The 25651-nt window shown below is 38.6% G+C and overlaps 1 protein-coding gene across 1 annotated transcript; it reads left to right on the plus strand.

The window, feature by feature from the left end:
* The first annotated feature begins 7311 nt into the window (after window positions 1-7311).
* LOC136813064 (NCK-interacting protein with SH3 domain-like) lies at window positions 7312-25273 on the plus strand. The gene is made up of 13 exons (XM_067069586.1): window positions 7312-7559; window positions 8050-8159; window positions 8314-8552; window positions 9166-9252; window positions 10625-10705; window positions 11740-12013; window positions 12693-12819; window positions 18674-18888; window positions 19118-19376; window positions 20148-20271; window positions 21309-21401; window positions 21751-21923; window positions 24756-25273. Exons 1-13 carry the CDS (start codon window positions 7392-7394, stop codon window positions 24939-24941), a joined length of 2136 nt encoding a protein of 711 aa, XP_066925687.1. The 5' UTR covers window positions 7312-7391; the 3' UTR covers window positions 24942-25273.
* Window positions 25274-25651: the final 378 nt, after the last annotated feature.

Here is a 25651-nt window from a genome sequence, read left to right on the forward strand (position 1 = left end):
GTCGGAAATATAAACAAACTAACAAGAAAACGAAAGTGAAACGCATCGTAATTATGCATTCGATTACTGCCGCCATTTACAATAACATTCTTCCACTTTTGACCCAGAATGCAGAAACAAATGCGAATTTCTTTTTGCTTGGAAAAGCTTGGCAAACTTCCACTTTTGACACAAAGAACACAAATGATCAATGTAAATTAAGGTGGTAAAAATGTAAGTATTCTTTAACACTTTTGAACACATCTTCATGAAACAATTAATGGGAAAAAGGTGGCATAAGTGGCATAAGTGGCATAAATGGTGCTGAAACAAATGGACCCTATTTTCAATTCCTTATTTTAGCAAACAAATTTAAAAATCTTTATTCAAATATATACCGTAAGTTGGTCTAATGTCGACATCCGTCTTCTAATTTCGACACCCTTCTTTAGAGATAGGAACAATAGAAACTGAGGAAGGTCAGAATCGCTGATTGACTTTGATTAGCGCGATGAGAGGAAAAATCTTTAGTCTATCAGTGATTTCGACCCTCTTATTTCCTATCTATAAAGAAGGATGTTGAAATTAGAAGACGGATGGCGACATTAAGACTAACTTACGGTATTGTTCAAATATAAAAGTTAATCATCTATTTTCCAATTAAGTTAGGAAAATTATTAAAAAGAATGATTTGAATCTTACATAATATGGTCTTCTTTTTATTCTTTATCCCGTTCCCTTTTCTTGTGGTCTTCTCCTATTCGAAGCAGAATTTTTCTGGATCTTTTTTTGTACTGTTATACAACGTTGTGAATCAAACTGGTATTTGGAACTTTGAATTTGTCTAATGAAAATATTTAACAATGGATGATGATAAACCAGAGGAAAGGTAAATAAAATTGAATTCTACTATTCCTATGATGTTCCTTTAAAGACATGGCCCAAACATGGTCCGAACAAAATGTTCGGGCCGATTCAATAATACTTTTTTGTGGCCCGAGCATGGTCCGAACAGGCCCGAACATGTGGGTCGTGTATAAGAAGCAATTAATGCTTTTGGTTCAATTGGTTCAGTGTATCAAATCTCTCAGTTTAGTTGACACTTTGGTATCTTCATTGTGTCACAGCGATAGGTTTGTTTTTGGACCTACCTCCGGGTGCCCCGGTGGAGGTCCTATGAATTAACCTCTGTCTGTTCGTCCGTCCGTCCGTCCGTCCGTCCGTTCGTCTGTTACCAGCTTTTCTCGAGACTGGCTCATTAGTTTTTTCTGATTTTTTGCAAAAAGATGCAAAATGGCAATGGCCAAAATGTGCCGGAGCCCGATTTTCAAAAAAAAATCATTTCCGGCCGAAAATGCCGGAAATATGCCGGAAAAACCGGTTTTTTGGCATTTTCTCAAGATTTCATCATTAGTTTTTTCTGATTTTTTGCACAAAGATGCGTATTATAGCAATGCCCAAAACTTGGTAGAATCCGATTTTTGAGAAAAAATCTTTTCCGGTCGAAAATGCCGGAAATATGCCGGAAATCGCCGTTTTTGCAGATTTTCATCGGACTTTTTCCTTATATTTCGTTGTTTTTTCACACAAAAAGATTATCAATAGCAATGTCCACATTCAAGCATGATTCAATTGTCAATAAAACTGATTTTTGAAGCCGGAACTTTCTATTTATTTTTTCCCTACAACCCTTCCCTCTCCCCCTACCATCAATCAATGATGAATTTCTTGTATTATGCATTTTCGCTAAACGCTATCATTTCTGACTGATTTTTTTTCATTTTTCTCCTTGCATTGCTATCTAACTTTCATCATCAGGTAGGTCCATTTAGCATCTAGCTTGTTATTTTAGTTTGTCCATATCGGATTTAGGCAGGGCTGTCGGATTTAGAACCACTCACGGTATGTTTGTACATTGACAAGTAAATCCCTGACTGAGAGAAGTTTATATCGAAATCTGCAACAAAAACAAAAGTGGTCTCTTCTGGTCTCTTCTACTAATGCTTCCCAGCGCTCCTTCTCAGCTGCTTATCAAATTTCCACCAGTGAGTGACCCATTTCAAACGACCCTTCTTTTTTGGCACCCGTGGCATCTCAGTGCCTTGTTTACCTTTGATTACCTTTGATGTGTTTCAGCAAATTCTCTGCTCACTCAACCCGTGGGGTCCGGTGTTTGACCATTTCAACAATTGAATTTGAGTCAGCCATCCTGTAAGGGAGATAGGCAGGGAGCAGTGGCTGGTCGGGAACATCTTGCAGAAATTGATCAAGTTGTTTTTTGAAGGAATTTTTGGAACATTTGGTCATGTCACGTATAGTCTTGGACCGGTGTCTGAAAGGCAGCTCTTCCAAATGTTCTTGTTCGTTGTATTCACTGGTTTGAGGTGGCATTTTCTTCCCAGGCGTTGGTTTGTATATGAATAAATACCGCCTTCCCCTTCACCATAGTTAAAATTTGGCACCAGTTGTTCGATTATACACCATGTATATATAATTTGGTATCTTTCGCGTCTTCTCTCGAGACTGTACATGTTGAGGTGTTTGAGCTTCTCCCAATAATTCAAATTGGGTGGAAGTTGGATCCCTTTTATAAAGGATTTTTGCAGATACTCCAGTTCTTGCATCAGGGATCGCTTTGTAGGAGACCATAGCTGGGAGCAGTATTCCAGATGTTGAAGTACCAATGTCTTCCAAAGAGTGATCATTACTGATTTATCTCTGGACTTGAAGGTTCTGTATATCCAGGCACTTATACCCTTGACTCTGTCAGTGATCGTTTGAATGTGCATTTCATATGACAGGTTGTTTGATAGCAGGATACCCAGGTCTTTCACAGCACTTTTTATTTCGATTGGCTGCTGTACATCTGATTTGTAGACTGAGTGTATTTTCAGTTGTTCATTTTTTCCGTATGCAATGTGTTCAAACTTTTTTCCATTGAGCTCCATATTGTTGATGGATGTCCAGTCATAGACAACGTCTAGATCATCTTGAAGGAGACTCACATCTGCAGCGCAAGATATTGCCTTCATAAGTCTTGTGTCGTCAGCAAAAGATGAGAGGATGGAATGTTTAATCTTTTCGTTTATGTCACTAATCATTACCAGAAACAAGAGGGGGCCCAGAACTGAGCCTTGTGGAACTCCGCTTGTAACTTTCGCTTCATCTGATAGGAACGTGTTTATGGAAACTTTTTGGTATCTCTCAGTAAGGAAGGATTGTATCCAGTTCCATAGTTGTCCTTTGATTCCATTGATTTTTAGCTTGTGTAGCAAGATGTGATGGTCCACCTTGTCAAAGGCCTTGCTGAAGTCAAGGTAGATTACATCAACATTTTCATTGTTTTGTAGGTGAGATATCAGTCTTTCTACATGAGCCAATAGTTGACTCAAGCAAGATCGCCCTGGTCTGAAACCATGTTGTGTTGGATTGTATAGGTTGTTTTCTTCAAGGTGGATTTGCAATTTCTCTCTGACTATTTTCTCAAATATTTTAGTGGTAATTGATGTCAGCGCAACAGGTCGATAATTCTCTGGTAAACCTTGATCTCCTTTCTTGAATATTGGTGTAATGTGGCTTGTTTTGAGAATTTCAGGTGTGATTCCTTTGTCAAAGTTGTTTTGCCATATCATCTTAAGTGGCTTAGAAAGTGATTTCTTGCACATTTTGAAAAACTTTGCTGGCAAGCCATCTGGTCCGGCTGACGAGTTGGCTGGAATAGTGTCAATTTGTTGGATGAAATCATCTTCTGTGAAAGTAATGTGCTCAAGGGTTGAGGAGTCTTTTGTCTCATTTGAATTCAGAAAACTGTAGTCTGTTTTGGGAGTGGTAAATACTGAACAGTATTGCTTTTGTAAGATGTTTGCCATCTCTTGTGAGTCAGTTGTTAATTTGTTGGTGGTTGGATTTTTCAGTGGGCCAACTTTAGGTTTAGTTTTTGTGAATCTTTTTGCATAGGAGTAGAAGTATTTAGGATTGCTTTTGATTTTGAGTGAGGCATCCAGCTCTGCTTTATCGCGTTCATTTTTGTGGGATTGCTGTAGCATCAGTTCAATGTCAATTAGTTTCTGATTTGTTTTATTGGTTTTGAAATTCTTTTTGGAGAGTCTTTTACGTTTTCTCATAAGAATACGACGATCTCTTGGAATCTTTGAAAATTTTTTTGGAGGTTTTCTCTTTGGCAAATGCTTTTTCACAATCAGAAGACATTTTTCAAGGAAGTTGGCATATTGACGATTTGGGTCATATAGATTTGTGTCCAGTTCTTGAGACCAATTAATCTCTGTTAATTCTTTGTTAATAATTTCCCAGTCAATTTTATCACTTTGGAAGTTGTAGAGGTCAAATTTGCTTATTAAGTTACGTTCTTCAGTTTCTCCGAATTGATTATCAAAATTCAGATGTGTTGTAACATCTACAACAAGATGATCTGAATAAATAGTAGGTGAGCATGTGTAATTAAATACAGTGTCTGTGTTGTTTGTGAATAGAAAGTCTAAAATATTACCATCACGGTGTGTTGATTTGTGTATCAGTTGATTAATGTGCAAGTCTGCTTTAAAAACATTTAAAACGTCCAGAAGCTGTTTATTGCAATTTTGTGTTGGGGTTGAAGTCTCATCATTAAGAGGTGTGTGTGGTATGTTAAAATCCCCAAGGATGTATGTGTCAGGTGTACAATCAGTAATACTATCAATTTTTGCTATCATTGCAGAAAGGAGTTCTTGTAATTCAGGTGCTTCAGATTTGTGGTCTGGATTGTTGGGTTGTCTGTAGATAACACAGAGAAGAATATTAAATTTTTTTGATAAAAGCATCAATGCTTCATTTACTCCGTTCGAGAATTCGAAAATGGGCTCGAAGAATGGTGCAATGTCATTACGCACATAAAATGCAACGCCTCCGCTTGCTCTGCCATATTTCGATTTTACTCTGTCTCTGTTTTTCTTAAAAAAAGTGTAATTTTCAATCTCAAGTTCTCCTTTTTTGTGATTGTCCGTTAACCAGGTTTCGGTTAAGCCTAAAAACAGTTGTTTTGAGCTGTTTGTAAGATCTTTGAGGTAGGGTACAGATGAAGGTTTTGTTTGTGGGCAAAGTCCTTGTATATTGACAAACGAAAACATATTCAGTGTAGGTTTAGAAGTAGTTTTGGTAGTCGGGTCAGCATCAGTAAGGGCAGTGACTGTCCCAGTAGATTCCTTGGAAATGTTGGTTCCATTGTGGGGTGCTGGGGTGGTAGATGATGTAGGGGATGTTGACGATTGAGTGTTTGTTGAGGTTGATGTGACAAATCGTGGTTCCTGAATTGTATTTGTTGGTTTTGGTTGCTGAAACAATTGTTCACAAGAGAGATTATTTCTGTGCGAAAGTTGTCCAGGATTGCGAGAAAATCCTGAGGTTCATCATTACGATTGTTTTGCTTTTTCTGATATCGTTTGGTTCCCTTAACATGCGTGAATTTGCAGTCAAGATTAAAGCATTCCCCTCTTGTAATAGATGATGAGCACATCCTCGGGTGGAAGCTTTGGCACTTGGTACCTAGGTTGCAGCCTCTTGGTTGTTTGTTGCCATATTTGAGCAATTTTGTACAAGCTCTAGGATGGATAAATTGACAGTCTCGGCCTTTCAGTCCATATTTACATTTTCCTTTTATGTAGAAGCGACATATTTGATCATTTGTCTTTGATTTGGTCTGAGATCTTGATCCAGGATATTGGGCGTGATCGTTGTTGCTGTTGTTCAAGTTGATTTCATTTGGTGGCCCGCCAGCTGTTTGGTTTATTATGTTGGAAGTATCGTCTTCTGTCATTGGTGCATTGATCTCATCGTCCTCATCTACTACACTCCAAGTAGATTTGTCCTGGGATTCAGTTGATCTTGGTGTTTTGTTTGGTGGATTCGGTGTGTTACTATCATGGGTGAAAGACACAGTGTTATCTTGGCAGGATTGACACAGGAAGATCATGCCTGGAATTTTGAAAAGTGTATCGCGTATTGCCTCGTTATGATCAACTAGGTTCATATCTTTCAAAAGATTCAGGTAGCACTCTCGGTGTACTTCTTGACCACATGATGCACACTGGAGAAAGGGTTCATCATTGAGTTTGATAACATAGGACATGTTGCAGATCTGGCATACATCTGGAAAAAAGCTTTTGACTTTGAGGCAAAGCTTTTGGACAAGTTCATTCTTGTTAGCAGATTCAACTTCCTGCTTTGACAGGAAGTTAAGTGTGTCGTGAATTGTGTCTTTTTTGAAACTTTTGGTCAGTGTAGCGATAATGGATTTTGTAGGTTTCTCTGGATTGTACAATTGAAGACAAGATTTGATCTGGGGATCCGGTGCTTGAAGTGATAGTTCTGTTACTATTCGTTTCCAAATCTGTACGTCTTCATTTGGTTTCCCTTCTGGTTCAATTTCATCCGTTGGTATGAAACCTTGTATGACGCATATTTCATATATTTGTGATCCGTGGCTTAGGTTTTTTTCTCATAGTCAATTTACTGAAGAAAGCAGAAATTTGATGCGAGAGTTAGATTGTCAACGAAGTGCCATAAAAAATCTCTTTTATAAGCCTATATTATTTCCGTTGTGAACAGGTCCGAAAATTTTGAAAAATTACCTTTGGCGCCTTTGATCCCGATTTCTAAAAAGAGAAAAAGAGAAACTGTTTATGAAGTTATATTTTTCTTAAAGCTCTATCCTTCCCTGAAAAAAAGTTTTTTACAGAATTAAAGAAGCTTCTTTAGTTGTTGAGATATTTGGGGTTTTGTATAGGAAGGTAAAAATTGTTTGCAAATCTGACGTCAATTCAATTTTTCCGCGTTGGACCACCTGTCCTCCAGAAGTTAAAAACATTAACACCGGAAATATCACCGAACAAAAGGTTTCCAGTGTGGCTGAGGGATACAGTATACAGTAGTTACATACTCTCAGGTGCCTAATAAACGTGGGGGTTGGAGTTTTTTCAGAATTTTAATAAACATGGGGGTCTTAATAAGCTTGGAAGTTGGAAATTTGATAATTTTTCAAAATTACCCCTAATTATTGAAAGCAAGAAGATGCACATCTTTTGAGTGTATGTAAAGGAAAGTGTAGTGTAAAGACGCAACTTTAAAGTTGTCCAATGAAAAATACTTGATCATAAGAAATTTCTGAATTTTAATAAACGGTGGGGTCCCAATAAGGTCCATGGGGTTGGAAAATTTTTGAGAAATTAATAAGTGTGGGGGGGACGTTTGTTAGGCACATGAGAGTACTAATATTTAGTAACCACCATATACATATACTATAAGGGAGGCTGAAACTAATTATGATTTTCTCTTCTTTTAGATTTCAATTGATTTGTTTGATTGATTGATTAATTTAATAATTTCCAGCTAAGAGATAATTAAAAAAAAGCTCTTTAAAAATGTATAAATCAATATGTGCATATCAAAGCAATAATGATGGTGTATTATCTTTTCCCATTGGGAAAGTCTTCAATTTGATTGAACAGTTGGATGAACATTGGTGGTCCATGCAAGATGAGTTTGGAAATAGTGGACTTATACCAGCATCTTATCTTGAAGTTAACAAGGTCTGAAAAATGAATATTGGATTTTTTATCCCAATTTCAAATTTTTAGTTTAAATGATTATCTTCTCATTGGTTAACAATGTTGCAACCTTTACAAGGTTTTGTATACTTTCCAAGGGAACTAATTTTCGCTGGAACTAGTACTTCAGTGGAATTTACTTTTTGTGGTGCAAAGGGTACTTTACTACCCATTTTTTGCCGAAGTTCCTTCATAATTTTGAGTTATTTGAGTATATATTGATAAAAATCGCATTTTGCAGAACTAATTTTCGCAGTAGACACCCAAAAACGCGAAATTAGATCACACAAAAAATTTCCTTTAAGTTAATTTTTACAGTAAACTTACACCGTGTGTAACATTCAAACTTCTGCAAACAATTTATTGCAACAACCATGTTTTATATTTGATGACTATAATAACAATATGAATATTATCAGTAATATTTTTTTTACAAATTATATCAGTGTTTTTTTACTTCACTGATTTTTAGATCACTAAAAATGATGTTTTGAAATCAATCAAGAAATCAGTAGACTGTATCAAAACAATTGCGCAAAGTCATCATCGGAAATTAAATGAAACGGAACGAAGAAATGTAGTGTAAGATTTTTTTTTTAAAGCTTCATTAAAAAACGTAATCTATTATATTTCCTTTTATAGGTTAGAAAACCATGACACAATTGACAAACAAAACCCACTTTATTTTAAAACACAAAATCATACAATATTATAATTTAAAGCATTTTTTAAACAGAAAACTTAACGAGGCATATGAAGATATCTCAAAAGGAGACAGTCTTTGGACCAATGCTCCCTTGTCACCTAATGCACAAAGTGCCATACCAAATCAACCAAAAAGGCAAGCACCAAAAGCTCCTATCTCACCAACTTCCCCAACTTCACCGACACACAGTGAAAGTTTTGCATCCACGTCCAGCACCAAAAAACGCAGCAAATCAACCAAAAGATATTCTGCACCACCCCCACCTTCTGGTAAGATTTCAGGTTTCTTGATCATGAATGTTTTTTAAAAGATATAATCCCTGATATCATTTTACTTTGTTTTGGGTTTATATTAATTGCACTTTTTCAGGGCTCCGAATGCGGTCTAGGTCCCCCCAACAAACTTAGGTCCCCCCTAAGATTTAGGTCCCCCCTAAGATTTAGGTCCCCCCTAAGTTTAAGGTCCCCCTAAGTTTAAGGTCCCCCCAGCCCTTCAGATTCCCCCACTTTTTTAGCCCCCGCCCTTGAGTTTCAAAAATCTCCTACCCACTTTTAGGTCGATTTTAGATTTACACCGCCCCCCAAATATAAGTGGGGGAGGGGAGCCATGAAATTTTTGTAAAATTTCATTTTGAATAATAATAATGTTTTGTTTTTCATCTGTTATATTCTCGGCTTCAGCTGACATGATTTTATAATTTCACACTGCAATAGTCTTTTTTGAATTCTAAAATATATTTTACCCAATCAGGGCATATTTATAAAAGAATAATTCCCACTCTTGTTAACCTTTTTCAAATTTCACTAGAAACAAAAACCACATAGAAAAGATCATTCAGGGCAAATTATATATAGAATGATTCTCATCTTTTGTTAACCTTAGAAACAAAAACCAGTTCGAAAAGATCACCACAATCTCCACGTTCACCAGTAGCTTCAAGTCAAACGTATAACATTCAAATATCACAGGGTATAGTATTATATTGAAAAAAGTTTATTAGAATTTACATAATTTTTTTTATATATGTAACCTGACCTTGTTGAACGACCCTCTCTGTTAATTATTTTTTTAAATTTTCCACTTGGGATATTATGTCAAAACCCTCCCTTATTACAGAGGGATTAAAAAAAAAATGCACCCCTAGAATTTTTGACGTAACTTTTTTTCAATTTATCATATCACCATGAAATCATCAACACCAATACCCTAGTGGATTTGAGGCCTGCATGTGAGATTTGAGGCTTATAGCTCAGATATTTCTTAAAATATGACAGTTTGAAGAAAAAGTACAATTTTCATAAATGTTTGTTGTCCTTTCTTTTCTGACGTCAAAAAAGAAAATACCATTCTTGTGATTGGAGCATAATAGTGCTATAGGGATGCCCTGAAAGGATTCACAATGACAGAGAGGTACTGTAAGGCTATATATTTAAGTAATTCTAGGAAAAATCAAGATTTTTGGCCAAAAAGACCAAATTTTATACTCTAGCAGAAGTGGTTAGAAACACCTTAATAGTCACACCAATCCTCTCTTTTAGTAGGGGCCACTATGTCGCGAAAAAACTTCCCGTGTGCAACAGGTTGTGCAAAGGGATTTTATGATTGAATATTGTTCCTTGAATGTAGAAGATCAAAATTTGAGAGGTCGGGCCGGGTGTGAACACCTGTTGCCATGGAAACTGACGTCATTGGTTACTATGGCAACCAAAATAAAAAGTCGTCAAAATTGAAAATCTTTTGTTCCATTCGAAAGAATTAAAGTGAACCATAACATCAAATCAAAAAGTTAAAGAAGATTTGGTCCTTTTTAACGGTTTTTCTCACATATAGCCTTTTATATGCAATCATCTGCAATGCATCTAGATTTATTTTTTCTCGGCGTCACACCAATCCTCTCTTTTAGTAGGGGCCACTATGTCGCGAAAAAGCTTCCCGTGTGCAACAGGTTGTGCAAAGGGATTTTATGATTGAATAATGTTTAACGGTATTTCATATTCAACTGAAATTCTCCATTTTTGACGTGAACCTGAAACTACTAATTTCCCTTCAAACTTCTTATTCTTCATAAATATTTAAGCTATAACATTCAAATTTCACACATAGACTTTGAAGTTACTAAGGAAAAAGGGTGTGAAACTTCAAAGCGATAGGGTGAATAAAAATAAAGTTACGTCAACAAATCTAGGGGTGCGGTTTTTTTTTGTAAGCCCACCCTTTTCTAAATTTCCGCCTCATTCTCCTGTTTTTTCCAGTCTAGTAAGCATTCAAGAGTAATGTAAGTAGAGTTTTCATTTTCAATTTGAATAAAAAAAAACGCTGTAAATTTCATTTCTTTCCACAGGAGATGCAGTATTACCAGATGCAAAGAATATAATGTCACCATTGAGAAGTCTAACATTGAAAGACAAAGAAAATGATGAAGGTATTCAACAATTATTCATTAAACCTACCTTTTTTACGGACGGACAGCAATTTGTAATATTAAAAATATTACTAAAAATATAGAAACTGCCATGCCCATCATTAGTTGAAGAGTACCAACTACAAACAAAGTGTTTTCAAAAAATTGACGAAATCATGAAAACCATAATGGTCTAAATAAAAGAAAGGTTAAAATGATAAATAAATAGTTCAGTCGTAATACTAAGTATGTATGTACACATGAAAAACTATTTTTCGATGCCAACCAGATTCTAAGAAATTTTTGTATTTTAACTGTCAGTAGAATTTGCTTATAAACTATTATATAATTGCTATTGCACCACCATTTTAATGGCTTTAACATTGCGAGACATTATAAAAAATTATACCTGTTGACTAGATCATTTTTAAAGTATTCATCTTTGTTATCTTGATATCAGTAAATTGATATGGAGTGAAACAAAGTCAACAGACTAGCAGTTTTTGTGAAAATATGTTTTGATTAAAAATAACTTCTTCAAAACGAACAAAATCTCTCAGTTTTTATTTGAAATCTTTTCCTTTGCGGCCTATGGATTACTTACTGGCCTAGTAATGGAGAGATGTGATCAAAAATGTTACATCACAGGACGATCAATTCGTGCATTGCTCATTCAGATCGCATTTGTAATTACAGTTGACGCTCTGTAAAGGTCCAAAAAAAAGTTTCCATAACCTTCAAATTTTGACGTGGAGTGCTCTAATTGTGCTATCAACTTTAAATTTTGTATGAATAAACTTTAACTTATATCAGGGCACTCTTGATATTGAAACAAAAACTGATATTTTGTAGAGTTGTTAGGTTTTCTAAAAAATAGGTAAAAATTGACTGGTTCAAAAATGTTAGAACTGTGACAATGACGTAGATACACCCCTTATTCGATGAAAATCCGATCCCCTTGAAAATCGAACAAGAGAGAGTGTCAACTTCTAAAACTGTAACATGGAATGTGTAAATAAATAAGTAAAGAAATTTCTTTCTTTCTTTGTTCAAAGGTTCATCAACTAAAGTGACATCGATGCAAGGTACAAATCTCACAATTACAAGAACAGAAAATGTTATGGATGAAGATGACCAAAGAAGTTTGTCAAACATATCCCTCGATTCTGCGTCGACTGGTTCGTTCGTTTCAGGGACCACCGCCACTACGAGAACAGGGTTTTCGGATGTAGCCGATAGACCTTGTGCTATAGCAGGGCATTCAGGAATCAGAGGTTTTGAAGTGTCGGAAGCATTTGGTCAAGATTTGGTTGACAAAGTAAGAGGGAGGTACGAGAGTTTTTTTTATTCGAAAAAAATATGATTAGATACGAGGGTTTTAGATTGTTTTTCGTAAAAAAGAATGATTGGTTACGAAGGTTTTAAGATTGTTTTTCGTCAAAAATATGATCGGTTGCGAGAGTTTTTGATTATTTTTTCGTAAAAAATGTGATTAAAAGATAAAGAAGCATTTTTCTCCCCATTAAAATTCATTCAAAGGTTAGTGTTTTTATCTGATTTGATTGGTATTACTCGATTCTAAATGCTTTGTTTTCAAACAAACATTATAAAACTCTGCAAAACTCTATTTTACTTTTGCCAAAACCATGGTTTGGCTTCCATATCATCATTTGGGTCTGTTACTCTCAATATTAAATTTCATTTTTGTTACATAGAATAATTGCAAACTCGAATTCTTCTACATGGAATTTGAACAGCTTTAAAATACAGTTAACGCTCTCTAACTCGATTGGACTTCCATTGAGTAAGCAGGGAGCGTATTTGATACTAGAACGTCGTTTATGAGAGCTCCAATACCATCGAATAATTGAGGGTATCGAAAAATAGAATGCCGAATTAAAGAGCGTCAAATGTATTGGAAAGATGGTCCGGGAACTATATAACTTTTAATGTAACTTAACTCAAGTAAAGAAACTCTCTCATAATTCTCTTCTTCCACATTAAATAGGTGTAAAATCAGTTTCAACAAATCATTGGCAGCTGTTCGTTGTGTGTTGCAGAGCATTGGGAATGAAGTGCCAGACCTGTTTGAATTCACCAAAAGCATTGAAAGACACATACAAGACGAACGCTTAGTAAGTCAGTTACATGTTGTTTTACAAACATTGCATACATTTATAAGCATATTAGAATCTATCATATGCTAAGCATTAGCGTGAGACTTGACGGATTTTAGGAATTTCCTTAAAATTTTGCTTAGGATAATAAGCATCCTTCAGCCTTGTCGATCTCTCGATCTAAGCATGTCCGAGCCAGTTTTGGGATTTTTGTGTGCCTATAAAATAATATACCACTTTGATTATCCACTGGAAATTATTATTTGTCAACGCTGTCTTTTTCGGGGAAAAAGAGTTTGGTATAGCAATTCTACATTTTTGATATTTTTTTGTCTTGAGAAAAGTGAATTTTTCGTCCTGCTATCTGCGTTTGAAGATGGAATTGACTAATTTAGGCGATCAAACATTCGCAAGCAGAAAGTTTCGCGAGGCCGAAATATCACGAAATTTGCGATATGAATTCTGCGAATCGAAGGAAAATTGTTTGAAGACATAATTTGAAAAAAAAATGGGGACAAATACTTCTTGAATTGGATTGAAACTTTTGTCTTTTTCATTTTGTAAAAGCGACACAAGCCAGTATCATATCATATATATTAAGTCTCTTTATTATAGGTCTAGTCTAAAAATATAGAACAAGATCGTTACACATGCACACTACTTGTACATGGGTCAAATGAAATATCTCTTAAAAAAAAAACTGCTGTGAAACCGATATGCGGTTAGTCTGTGTAACTGTAAGAAAATAAAATATGTATGGCCGTCATGGCGACTAGTCCTCCTCAGCAAATCGTACTGGGGCTCTCCGTGGTCTCGTTGACCTACGAACAAAATCGTGTCTAATTGGGTGAACGTCCTCGTGTTGTGGGGCAGGGTTGGCGACTTCACCATCTCGTTGGAGGAGCACTTGTTGTGGTGGAGTTGGTTCCTCGAAGTCCCATTGCTTCTGCGTGTTTCTGTTGTCCTCATCGGCGTGTTGTTGTTGTTGTTGTCGTTGATTATCAGGTTTCTTGTAGATTTTCCATTTCTGCGCGTCTCTTGTGATGGTTCGATCTGGTCGTGATGCTGTGATTTGGTGTCCATTGATTGAGATGACTTCATATGGCGATGGGTCGAAGGGTGGTTTGGATTTGGTGCTCTTTTGTTTCAGGAGAACAGTGTCCCCAAGCTGGATGTTGTGATGCTTGACATATGGCTTGTTGTCTTTGTAGTGGGATTGTTTCATCTTCTGCGCGATCTCCTTTTCTCTTGCTTCGGCGATGTCTTTTCTGCTGGCTGTTTCATCTTGCTGTGGTAGACGTGAGTGGAATTTTCTGCCAAACAGGAGCTCTGCCGGTGCCTTTCCAGTTGTTGGGTGTGGTGTGGCGCGGTACATCTGTAGAGTCTTGTTCAGCTCTGCTTTGGGATCATTCTTTTCGACGATGGCTGTGTGCCAGACTTTCTTGCAAATTTTCATGAAGGCTTCCGCAAGGCCATTTGCTTCCGGATCATCCGCGCTGAGCGTTGGTTCGTGACGAATACCTGCCCACTTGAAATATTCTTGGAGTTGGTGGTGCTCTTTTCCATTGAAAGGTGGGCCTTGTCCGTTTTCAACCGTTTGCAATAACCGTGTCTTGTGAATATGTCATCAAACGCCTGGATGTTGTGTTCTGATCCTGTCCCTTTTACCACTGCTACTTCTGGATATCTTGACAGTTCGTCTATCACCACCAGTAGGTATATGCCGTCTGCTGTTGGTCCCCAGTGGTCGGCTGAAAGTTTCTGCCAAGGTTCCTCCGGAGGTGTGGAAGGTGTGTTGGGGTCGCGATGCTTCGTCTCTGTTGAGGCTTGGCATGCCAGGCATCTTTGCACCGCGTCTTGTATGGCCTTGTCCATCAATGGGAACCACAATCTTGACCGCATGTATCGTTTCATCCTTCGTGTGCTATGCCATGAGATTCAATCGGAGGTTGCGTTGTCCTGGTTGCATGGGCGTGTCTGGGACATAGATTTGACTCCCTCTCATGATGACGCCATTTTCGACCAATAGTTCTTTGTAAATTCTGTTGTTGACTTCTGATCCAGATGGCGGCTCTGATCTGCCTTTTGAGATGTCTTCTATGAGTTGTTGGTAGTGTGGATCACTTTGAGCAGCCTGTCTGATGGTGTCGATGTCAATCGCCGGTGTTGTGTTGTTGAGGTTGATTTTCCGTACTAGAATGGTTGTTCCAATATCGAAGCCTAGATCGTCTTGTTCCATTTCTGTGAGGTGGGATATCGGGTTCGGGTGTCTGCTGCCATAGTCGCATGGCATTTCTTTCCCCTTCAGGTAGCGGAGATTGAATTGGAGATCTTGAACCCGGTCTCTGTGGTTGCTGATTTTGCGGGATGCTGGTTTCTGTCGATTGTTGTAGATTGGAATGAGAGGTTCATGGTCTGTCCATGCTGTGAATTGACTTCCGACAACGTAGTAGCGAAATTGCTCCATTGCGAAACAGAGACCAAGACTTTCTCTTTCAATTGGGCTGTATCGTTGTTCAACATCGGTTAGAGCTCTGCTGTTGTGGTCTATCGGAACCCACATACCTTCTCCCCTCTCCTGGTAGATGCTTGCTTGGATTCCTACCTCTGATGAGTCCGACACCACATGAGTCTTTTCATTGGGATCGTACGCTTGTAGAGTCGCTGGATCGTCCAGGATTTGCATCAGCGTCTGGTATGCAGTTTCCTCTTCTTCCTGCCAGCGGAATTTCTCCCCCTTTTTCAACAATTTGCGAAGCGGTGCGGTAGTGTCTTCATATGTTGTGTGTAGTTTGTTGTCGAATGTGAACTTCGCATTGTACTGGCAAGCCATCAACAAAGAGCGAACATCCTCTGTGTTCTCAGGTCTGCCACCGTCTTTGATGTTTTGAATCTTCTTTGGGTCCGCTGTCACGCCATTGGAATGGAACGTCCGACCAAACCATTTGATTCTTGTCTGTCCGAACGTCGATTTGGACGGTTTGAGGATTGTGCCATTCTCTTTACAACGATCCAGGAATGCTGCGAGGTTTCTGTAATGTTCCTTATAGTCTCTTCCGTAGACTAGGATGTTGTCATGCAATGTAGTGACGCCTTGGAGGCCAGCAAATGCTTTCCGTATCTCGTTGTGGAAGACGCCGCTTGAGGCTGTGGGTCCGAAATACAGCCTCTCCATTCTGTGAAGGCCCTCGTGTGTTTGAAAGATGCTCTTGTCTTTGGATCTTTGTCTAGCTGAAGTTGATGGTAACCCCAGCCCATGTCCATTTCACTGAAAATCTTCGCTTCCTTCAGGTCGTGGCGGATCTCCTGTGGTGTTTGGACGTGGAATCGAGTGCGCTTCATCCCCGCATTGCGTGGTGTGTTGTCTATGTTCATCCTGATTTGACCATTGCTTTTATCTGTTATCACCACGTTCATCACGCAGTCATAGCTTTCTCGTGGGTCCACATCCGTTATCACTCCCTGTGTTCTCAGAAATTCAAGGAGTTTACTGACTTCGCCTTGATAGTGGATTGGAACGTTGCGAAATGGTGGTTGCTTTGGCTCGAATTCTTCTTCATAGTCGAGGTGGATGGGCTTCGTTCTGATGCATCCAATTTTGTTGTCGTCGAAGACTAGACCTCGGTATCCGTCGACGAGTTTCATTATCTTTTCGATCTCTGTTGGGTCTGCTTCGTTGCTGTCAGGACGTGTTTCGACTTGTATCCCAAGGTTATCTCTGATGAGTTGGGGAATCCTCTTGATTGCACTTGTGTCTTGTGTTCGTGGGCTCTTTCCTTCCTTGTTGAAGGTGACGAATCCTAGGTGTTCTGCGTCGTTGTCTCCGAGTAGCGGTTCTGGCTGAAAACCGTCCACAACATATACTTTGCTATTGATCTTGCTTCCTTTGGCGTTCTCGATCACAGTGTGAACCATTCCGGTGATGTTGAGATTGTTTGAAGATCCCCATGCCCTGAGTATGATGTCCGGCTCTTCCAGGGGTCCCATGGCGTTGCTGTAGTGTTCAGGTGTGATGATGGTGTGCTGGCTACCTGTGTCTGCGAAGAGGGTGTGTTTTGTGCCGCCTATCTTGACATCGACCCATTTGTCTGCTGGCTTAGTCACCTTCTTTATGGCAGTGAGTGTAGTAGGTTCTTGGTTCGAGTCATTTCGCTTCAATGTTGTAAAGTAATCTGCGTTGATTCTTTTGACCGTCTTCTTTCCAGGACAGATTGGAGTTCTGGCAAAATGGTTCTTCCCACCACATGTGAAGCATTCTTTGCCATTTGCTGGGCATCTCCCTGACTGATGGCTGGAGTTGCATCGGTTACAAGATCCTTTGTGTCTGTTGCTATACTTTCCTGCCTTTTTGAGCTTCATTACTTTCAGGGTTTCAATCATCTCGTCTATCTCATCTTGTGTCATATTATCTTGATTCATTTCGTGTCGAACACGTTTGACATGTGTTGTCTTGTCCAGGCTGTGGGCGTCGTCTCGGCCTGCTTCTCGTGCTTGGCCCCATCTGGAAAGTTTCTCTAGGTTTGGATCCTCCGCAAGCGCCTTCTCTCTCAGGCTGACATCATTCATGCCGAATATGGCAGCATCCTTTATAGCTTCCTCTGTGGTGTACGGTTTCTTGTCAAAGTTCAGGGACTTGGCCTTCTTTTCAAGATCTAGAAGGAAGTCACCCCACGTTCGTGTTCCTTGTTTGGTCCCCAGAAGCTGGTGCATGGCCATTGTTCGATTGACCATACGTCTCAGATAGTAACGTAGCCGTTCAATAGTCTGCATGTAGGTGGGTGCAGCTTCTGCATTTGCTTCTGCACCTTCCCCATTTGCTTGTGCACCTTCTTCGTTTGCTCGGGCTCCTGTGTTGAGGTGTGATCTCTCTGCACGAATCAACTCAACCATCTCTGGTCCTCCCCAAGTTTTCAGGAGGATGATCTTTTCTTTGTCTTCTGTTACACCAATGTAGTCCATCCTGTTTTCTGCATCATCAAGCCATTCGTTAAATAGAATGAGCTTCTGCATTTTGTCAGTGCCTAGGCCGCATTGTCGTATCGGCCCAAGTGCGGATGGATCATTCTTTGGTGGTGCTGCAGCTGCCGCAGCAGGAGCTGCTTGCTGTAGCTGACCGCCAGTGATAGCTGCCATAAGTGTCTGGAATTGTTCAGGACTGAAATTCATCTTGAACTGCGTTGTTCGTATTAGACAGGAAAAGGAAAGGTCTTACCTACAACGACCAGGGCACACCTGGTGTGATGAAAGTTTCAGTAAAACTATGACGTGTCTTTCTTCTTTTCCTTGATCACGTGTATGTGAAGTCGTCTCCCGTGCTATGTTGGCAGCGTCTTGATTCAGTGATTGATCAGTCAAATAGAGTATGGTAATAAAGTAAGGAATAGTCTTACCTCGAAGGTCCAGGGCAAACCTGGTATGACTGAGCTTTTGGTAAGACGTCCAAGTCTTTCTTCTGGATCAAGTCTGTCAGTGTGTTGTGTCTGCGTCCAGTTTCAGCTAGTGGTCTTGTGTGTATCACCATATGTATCTTGTTTCAATAGTCTCTTCGTTGCCAGTGTAAAAGCAACACAAGCCAGTATCATATCATATATATTAAGTCTCTTTATTATAGGTCTAGTCTAAAAATATAGAACAAGATCGTTACACATTTGATAAATCTTACATTTTATTTGGACAGAAGTTTTACAGATTTTCTATTTTGTCAAGAATATTTTACTTGCAAAAATTGCAAAAATTGCGAATGTTTGTATCGCTAGTGCAGCAACCAAGGTTTATTACAATTACAGTATACCACAGTGCCACAAATGCTATCAGAACGCCACTTACATTTCGTCCATAATTTTACCATGTGTATGGTATTACCTGATTTTAGAATGTCTACAAAGGATCACTGGCAGCGGAAGACGCGCAACGTCTATTCAGCGTCCTGGACCAACTTTCAGAACACAAGGAAGATTCTCAACAAAGGAATTGGGCCGTGCACGAGGACTTCACTGAAATCAAATCGCTTCTCGAAGAAGTCGTTAAAGTTATCGATGAAATCGATCCGAGTTTATCCAAAACTATTTTGAAAGAAGATGAATACAGGTAAGGTTTTTTATATATACATTGAATTCAAAGAACATTTTTTTCTTCGGGTAGTCTTTCAACTGCAAAATTTTGTAGCTCGTTTGAATTCAGTTAAATTCTCCCTTTGAAGATTATGATTGAATCTGATTGAGTGCAAGAGTTTTAAACATTATTTTTTCGAAAAAAGTATGATTGGTTGCATGAGTTTTGAATTTTTTTTTTGAATTCTTTTTTCTAAATTTGATAGATACATAAACGATCTGATCATTCTATACCAAATGGAGCATCGCCCAAAACTACGGATCGCTTTGTTACACGTTTTCGGGTGCTTCTGCCAACTCGGTGCGGACTTTGTATCAACGTTGCTATGTTCAGTATTACCGACGGAGTTGGCGCAAGACTTGATGCAAGATCAATCCGACATGACGAAATTTTTAACGACGTCGCTGATGTTGACGATGATTTTTTCGACAGGTGAACCAGTGCCCTACCATCATTATGTTCAGGTAATTTTCTTTTTCGAAACGAGGCCCGCAATACCTTTAATCAGTGTGTGTCGCAACATCTTCGGTTTATAAATATCAAATTTTATTTAAGAATTCCAACTTGGATCTAAAATTTAGCGGTTCTACCCCTGTATGAAATAAAAAACCTTTCAACCTTTCAAAATTTCACTAGATAGGCTACTACTCCCGCTTCAATGAATTGGGGATATTAACCATGCTAATGAGTTAAACTGTGGAAAAGTGTTATATGTAGTGTCGTGGAACGAACGCAGAATGCAGAAAGCCTCCTGGTCACGTCAGGTAGCGAACTCTCATGAACAAGTCTCTGTAACTCGAACTTTTCATAACTCAAACTAAGTTCAACGTTATCTAGTTTGTACATGTTTTTTTTAAGCATAACGCTTATAAGCATATGAAGGCTCAGATTTGCAGATAACATAAGCATATACGACAGCCTGTAATATGTTTCATGTGGTCAATTTTTTCTGTTTAAAAAGGTTTGGAAGTGGTCAAGTAAAAAAAGCCATTCCGTGACTAGCCATATCCCTCTGCTCCCGAAATCTGAAAGCCATTTGAATCAAATGTTTACTAAATTTCCGAGAATTTTACAAAAAATGGCCTGATATAAGCATTATAATTCATAAGCATATGATAAGCATGGGCTATGTTTTGATGCTTTGAAAGATTAAGCATGCACGAGCCTGACCAAGGGGCTGACACTTGCTTATAACAAAAAGAAACATGTATGAAGACTCATTCAAATATTTTTAGTTCAACGACGATTTTGTGGAGTTTGTACTGAACACGATTGAAGAACCACCGGACAACGATATCGATGATCAAGTTTCGGACACTCTCATTGGAATGTTACTCTCCTTTAATCAACATTTCAAAGGTACAACGATCTAAGTATTATTTTTCCTTTTCTTTTGCTTCCTACTCTCGGGTACCTAATAGCCGGGGGGGTTGGAATAAGCGGGGGGGTTGGAAAAAATCTCAAAACTTAATAAGCGGGGGGGTTGGAATAAAAATGTCCTGGGTGGAAAACTTTTGAAAAGGAGGCTAATACAGCTGAATTAGGACAAAAAAAGGGAACTTTCAAAAAAATTTTCCCAAAAATTAATAAGCGGGGGGGTTGGAATAAGAATGTCCTGGGTGGAAAATTTTCGAAAAATTAATTAGCGGGGGGGACGGCTATTAAGTACCCGAGAGTACTTTGCTGATAATTAATACTGCAAAATTATATTATTAGCTGATGGAATTAGCTTAAAAAGGCCCTAACGCAGCTGATTGGAACAAAAGGTTTCTTTTGGGTCCAAGAACCATAATTTGGGCAACACCTCTCCAAAACCTCTGAAAAAGGTATTACCCCAACCTCAAATCTCTTATCAACAACCTAAATTTGTAGAATCTCCAGACCCCAACCGAAAATCCAGGAGCACTCAAGATTCTAGTTAAAAGTCCATTTTAGCTGAGTCAGCGAAACTTTAAACCCAAATTTTCAGGTTGTACTTTTCAAGGCCCATTCTTTGAGCCTGGTTTGAAAAGGTCAATCTTATTGAGTAGTTGATGACGTCACAGGGAAAATATGGCAAATTTTGGCTCAATTCGGACCATTTTAAGGGGTCTAAATTGTCTCAAAAAAATCTGTTCAAAAAATCTTGTTTGCAGATGTTGAAAAATTGACGTCACCATATTATAATGCCTCAAAAGGGCCCAAAAATTTTCGAATCAAATGTGGTTATTTTTGTGGTTCTTTGATCCATAATGAACCTCTGTGGTAAATTTCTACCGGACTTTCATCTTAGGGTTGCTTTACACGTCATTAATCTTGTCGGTGGTAGAAGATAATTTGTTACAAAAGAAAACGACTTCTCCAATTTTCACTTTATTTGTACGTATAATTTTAAAACCTCAATCTTTTTCTTTCAGCGCCTCGTTCCAGTACGCTGATACAGGTTTTAAGAAATCGGACAGTCTTTCGGACACTGACTGAGAAAATTCTACTCCTGTTAAATCGTGAAAGTAAGTTTGCACTGTTTCTGCATGGAACGTTAGCATATTTCAACGATAGCATTATTATTCTTATATCGTGCCAACATGTATACATTGACTTAAATTTGATAGTGAACTACTATACTGAAGTTTGAAAAGAGATCTCATGACTTTCGCATGACCAGTACAACTGCTCTACCGACTGAGCTATCCAGTCCACACTGGAAGCACCTTCGGGAAGTAATTCACTCCACAGTTTTCAACTTCTTCAACTCTTTTTATGTTTGCAAAACTTTGGGGCAGCTTGTAGAACTAAAAAATTAACCTACGGAGCTGAAATTTTTAGTGATTCAGTATTTTCATTTTACTTTTTTTACAGCTGATCCCTGTGCGATGTTTGATTTCATCGACCCTTGTCCAGATTCTGTTCTCAAATTCCTCATCGACGTCTTTAGCGCTAAAGAAACATCAGAAATGTTCTTCACTAACGATTTATACGTTCTCTTTGACATCATCTTGAGACAGCTGGTTAATCGAGAAGAGAAGGATAAGGTAAGCGAGACCAAAATGTGGTCTTTTCTTATTCCTTAGTGTTTGATAAACAGAAGAGTCAAAGGTAGAATCGAATTTGAAACTGTGAGTAACTAGGGCAAAGGTGACTAAAATTGTGAGCTATTTCGTGATTAAAACCACGCGAGATGTTTAAAGAAAACGCCAATAAATCCATAAATTTTTTAATCAATATACCTTAAGTGGATAAATTTTGGCGGGGATTAAATTTGGCGAATTTGGCGAATTGTGCCAAAATTCGCCAAATTAAATCCTCGCCAAAATTTCCAAATTCGGCAATTCGCTAAATTAAATCCCCGCCAAATTTAACAAAAAGAGAATTATGTCAAAAATCACAACTTTTTAGTATATTTTGAGTAATTTTCACCCATTTCAGTGTGACAAAATTTCCAATTCGCCAAATTAAATCCCCGCTAAATTTTACGAAATTGATCTATCGCCAAATTAAATCCCCGCCAAAAATCGTATTTTGGCCAATCGCCAAATTAAATCCACGCCAAAATTTATCCACTTAAGTGGGATAAAGTGGATCATCTGACGCGCAAATGTGTGGTCGAAGTTCGGGAAGCGAGGCAGCAATCCATGCAATGAGACGAATGTATTCAAACGACTCAACTGAAGCAGTCATCCTCGTGGACGCAGCCAATGCCTTCAACAACATTAATAGAGAAGCGCTGATCCACAACATAAAGTATGCTTGCCCCGAAATCGCAACATACGTTTCGAATTGCTACGCGAATCCTGCAAGACTCTTCGTCATTGGTGGTCTTGAAATATCATCTCAAGAAGGCACAACTCAAGGCGACCCGCTTGGTATGGCTATCTACGCTTTGGGTGTAACGCCGATGTTGAACATCATTCTGTTTCGTATTAACAATCAGCACAATCGAATGGTTGCCTTCGCTGACGATATCACAGCAGCTGGAACTTTGGAAGCGTTAAAGCAATGGTGGGATCACCTTCTCGAAATCGGTCCGTCGTATGGCTACTTTCCTCAACCGACCAAGTCATGGCTGATCGTCAAATCTGATCAACTTGACCAAGCACGTCAAACCTTTGCTGGAACTCAGATCAAGATCACATCAGAAGGCGAACGACATCTTGGTGCAGTGATTGGCACTGATGAAAATAAAAGTCAGTACATCAAAAGGAGATCGACGACTGGACGCAAGAAATCAACCTTCTAGCTGAAATTGCAGCAACGTATCCTCAAGCTGCTTACTCAGCCTACGTTAGCAGTTACCAACACAAGCTGACATACTTCCTTCGCACCATCCCATCAATCAGCGACGAACTGAAGAGAGTTGATGAAGCAGTTCGACACAGACTCATCCCATCCTTGACTGGTGGACGAATCATCAATGATCATGAACGAGTCATGTTATCCTTGCCACCACGTCTCGGTGGCATGGGACTGAAGATCTTCTCCGAAGAATCAACTAACGACCATCACGATTCGATGAGTGCAACTGTTGTACTACAAAACCTGATACTACAATCAGAAGCAGATGCACCAGAATCGAAAAGCAAGTCTCGCCTGCACAACGAACGTCAACAACGAAATCAGGTGAAGCTACGAGCTTTCCTGGACGAATCCGATGACGAAACCAAACGGATGATGGAGACACTAAACCAAAAAGGTGTATCAAATTGGTTGACGGTCATCCCAACGAACGAACGAGGATTTGAGCTAACGAAGCAAGAATTTTGGGACGCCATAAGAATCCGTTACAACTGGCCACTTGATCGAATGTTGTTACCATTTTTTTAACCTCGTGAATTACACCCTTCTTGTGGGAAATATGCCATCAATTTGCGCGTGCGGGTCCTCGTTTGACCTAGCACACGCGCTCTCGTGCAAGAAAGGTGGATTTGTGTCATTGAGGCACAATGATGTTAGAGACATTACGTCTAAACTTCTGGAGGAAGTTTGTCATGACGTAAGAACAGAGCCCATTCTCAATGAACTCAATAATGAAGACCTGCCGAGGCAGGCAAATGTGTCACGCGAAGCAAGACTGGACATAAGCGCTCTCAGTTTTTGGACTGCTGGCCAAAGAGCATTTTTTGACGTGAGGGTTTTCAACCCGTTCGCTCGAAGGTACAGCAAAACAAAAATTGAGAACTGTTTATTGTCAAATGAGAAAGAAAAGAAGAAACAATATTGTAATCGCGTTCTTCAAGCTGAGAATGGGACATTTTCACCGTTAGTTTTTGCAGCAAACGGGGCTATGGGACGAGAGTGTACAATGTTTTACAAACGTCTCGCAGAAATGATTTCGGATAAGAGACATGATACACTCTCAAAAGTCACGAGTAACATAAGAACTGTTATATGCTTCTAACTTTTAAGATCGACGGTGAGATGCATTCGTGGATCAAGAGGTAGAGTGCGACTCCCTCAAGATGAAATTTAAATAATAATAGTAAGCTACTAATAACTCAATTAGTATAGTAAGATAAAATTATAAATAGAACAAAACAGTTTGGGTAACGACCCAGGAAAATTTAATTGTATATATCTATCTTCTTTTGTGTTTAGTTAAAATAATTATCATAATATATCTTAGTTTTTTTATTAGCGCCTCTCTGATGCCAGTTAACATTTACAAGTTGCTTGTTTGACATTATCGAGTTTTTATCAAAATTCTTTCGCGGATAAGGCCTTTCCAAATTTCTATTGGGACTTAATTTCGCGGCTTCCATATCTGCGATATTTACTCCCTGCGCAAAATTCATCCCATCAAAGTGATTTGATTTATTAATTCGACAACCAATAAGAGGCGTTGATTTTCATTTCTTTCTTTCTTTCAGGTCAGAACGGAATATTTATCTTTGTTTCACAGCATTCTAAATACAACAGATTACTCTCAACATAAAAGACATTCGTCCGAATTTAAACGTCGGCTGTCCGAAATATTATCAAATGCAGAAAACGAAAGTGATGTTGACATTTATATCGTGAGGGAAATTTTAAAACGATTTGGATCTGTTTTTTGATTGGCACGAAATTTTAATAATTAGGCTTTTCCAGAAAATAATTTGAATATGGGGGGAGGAGGATATAACATGTTTTGGAAATCTACCCCCCCCCCCGGACAAGCATTTAGTTGCCCCTGAACACTCAAAATCACCCTCAAACAGAGCAGAATTACCCCCCTGGACAAGGCAAATTTTGTAGATTTTTCATTACCCCCAGACACTATATCCTCCGATCCCCATGTACGAACACGTTCTGGAAGAGCTCATTGAAAGATAATCTTTTTGAATTTGGTAATGTTAAGTTAACATCTGAAGACTGTGGCGAATGTACTACAGTGGAATCTCTTTAACTCGAACCTCTTTTATGGTCACTTCAGTTAACAATACCTTATAAACCTTTATAACTCGAACAAATTTGTGTTCCCCGTGCGTGTTTTAGTTATGGACACTCCACCGTATTTACCATTGAAAGTTTCCCAACTGCTCTCCTGAGTGCTTTTGGATAAATACACAGGCTGCATAATTTAAGTCTGAAGACAAAACACGCTTTTACTCGAAAACTTTATGTGCTTATTACAGGACATTTATTTCTGATTGGTTTGAATTTATTGAGACTAATAAAGTTATCAGCTGTAAGTTGTAAAGCAAATATGGGAATAAAATCACATTAACTTTTTCGAGTAATCACATGTTTTGACTGCATTGATATAATTTTGCAACCCGTGTAT

Source organism: Clytia hemisphaerica, unplaced genomic scaffold (assembly GCF_902728285.1).
Source record: "Clytia hemisphaerica strain Z4C2 unplaced genomic scaffold, Clytia hemisphaerica genome assembly, whole genome shotgun sequence".
In the NCBI taxonomy this organism is placed as follows: Eukaryota; Metazoa; Cnidaria; class Hydrozoa; order Leptothecata; family Clytiidae; genus Clytia; species Clytia hemisphaerica.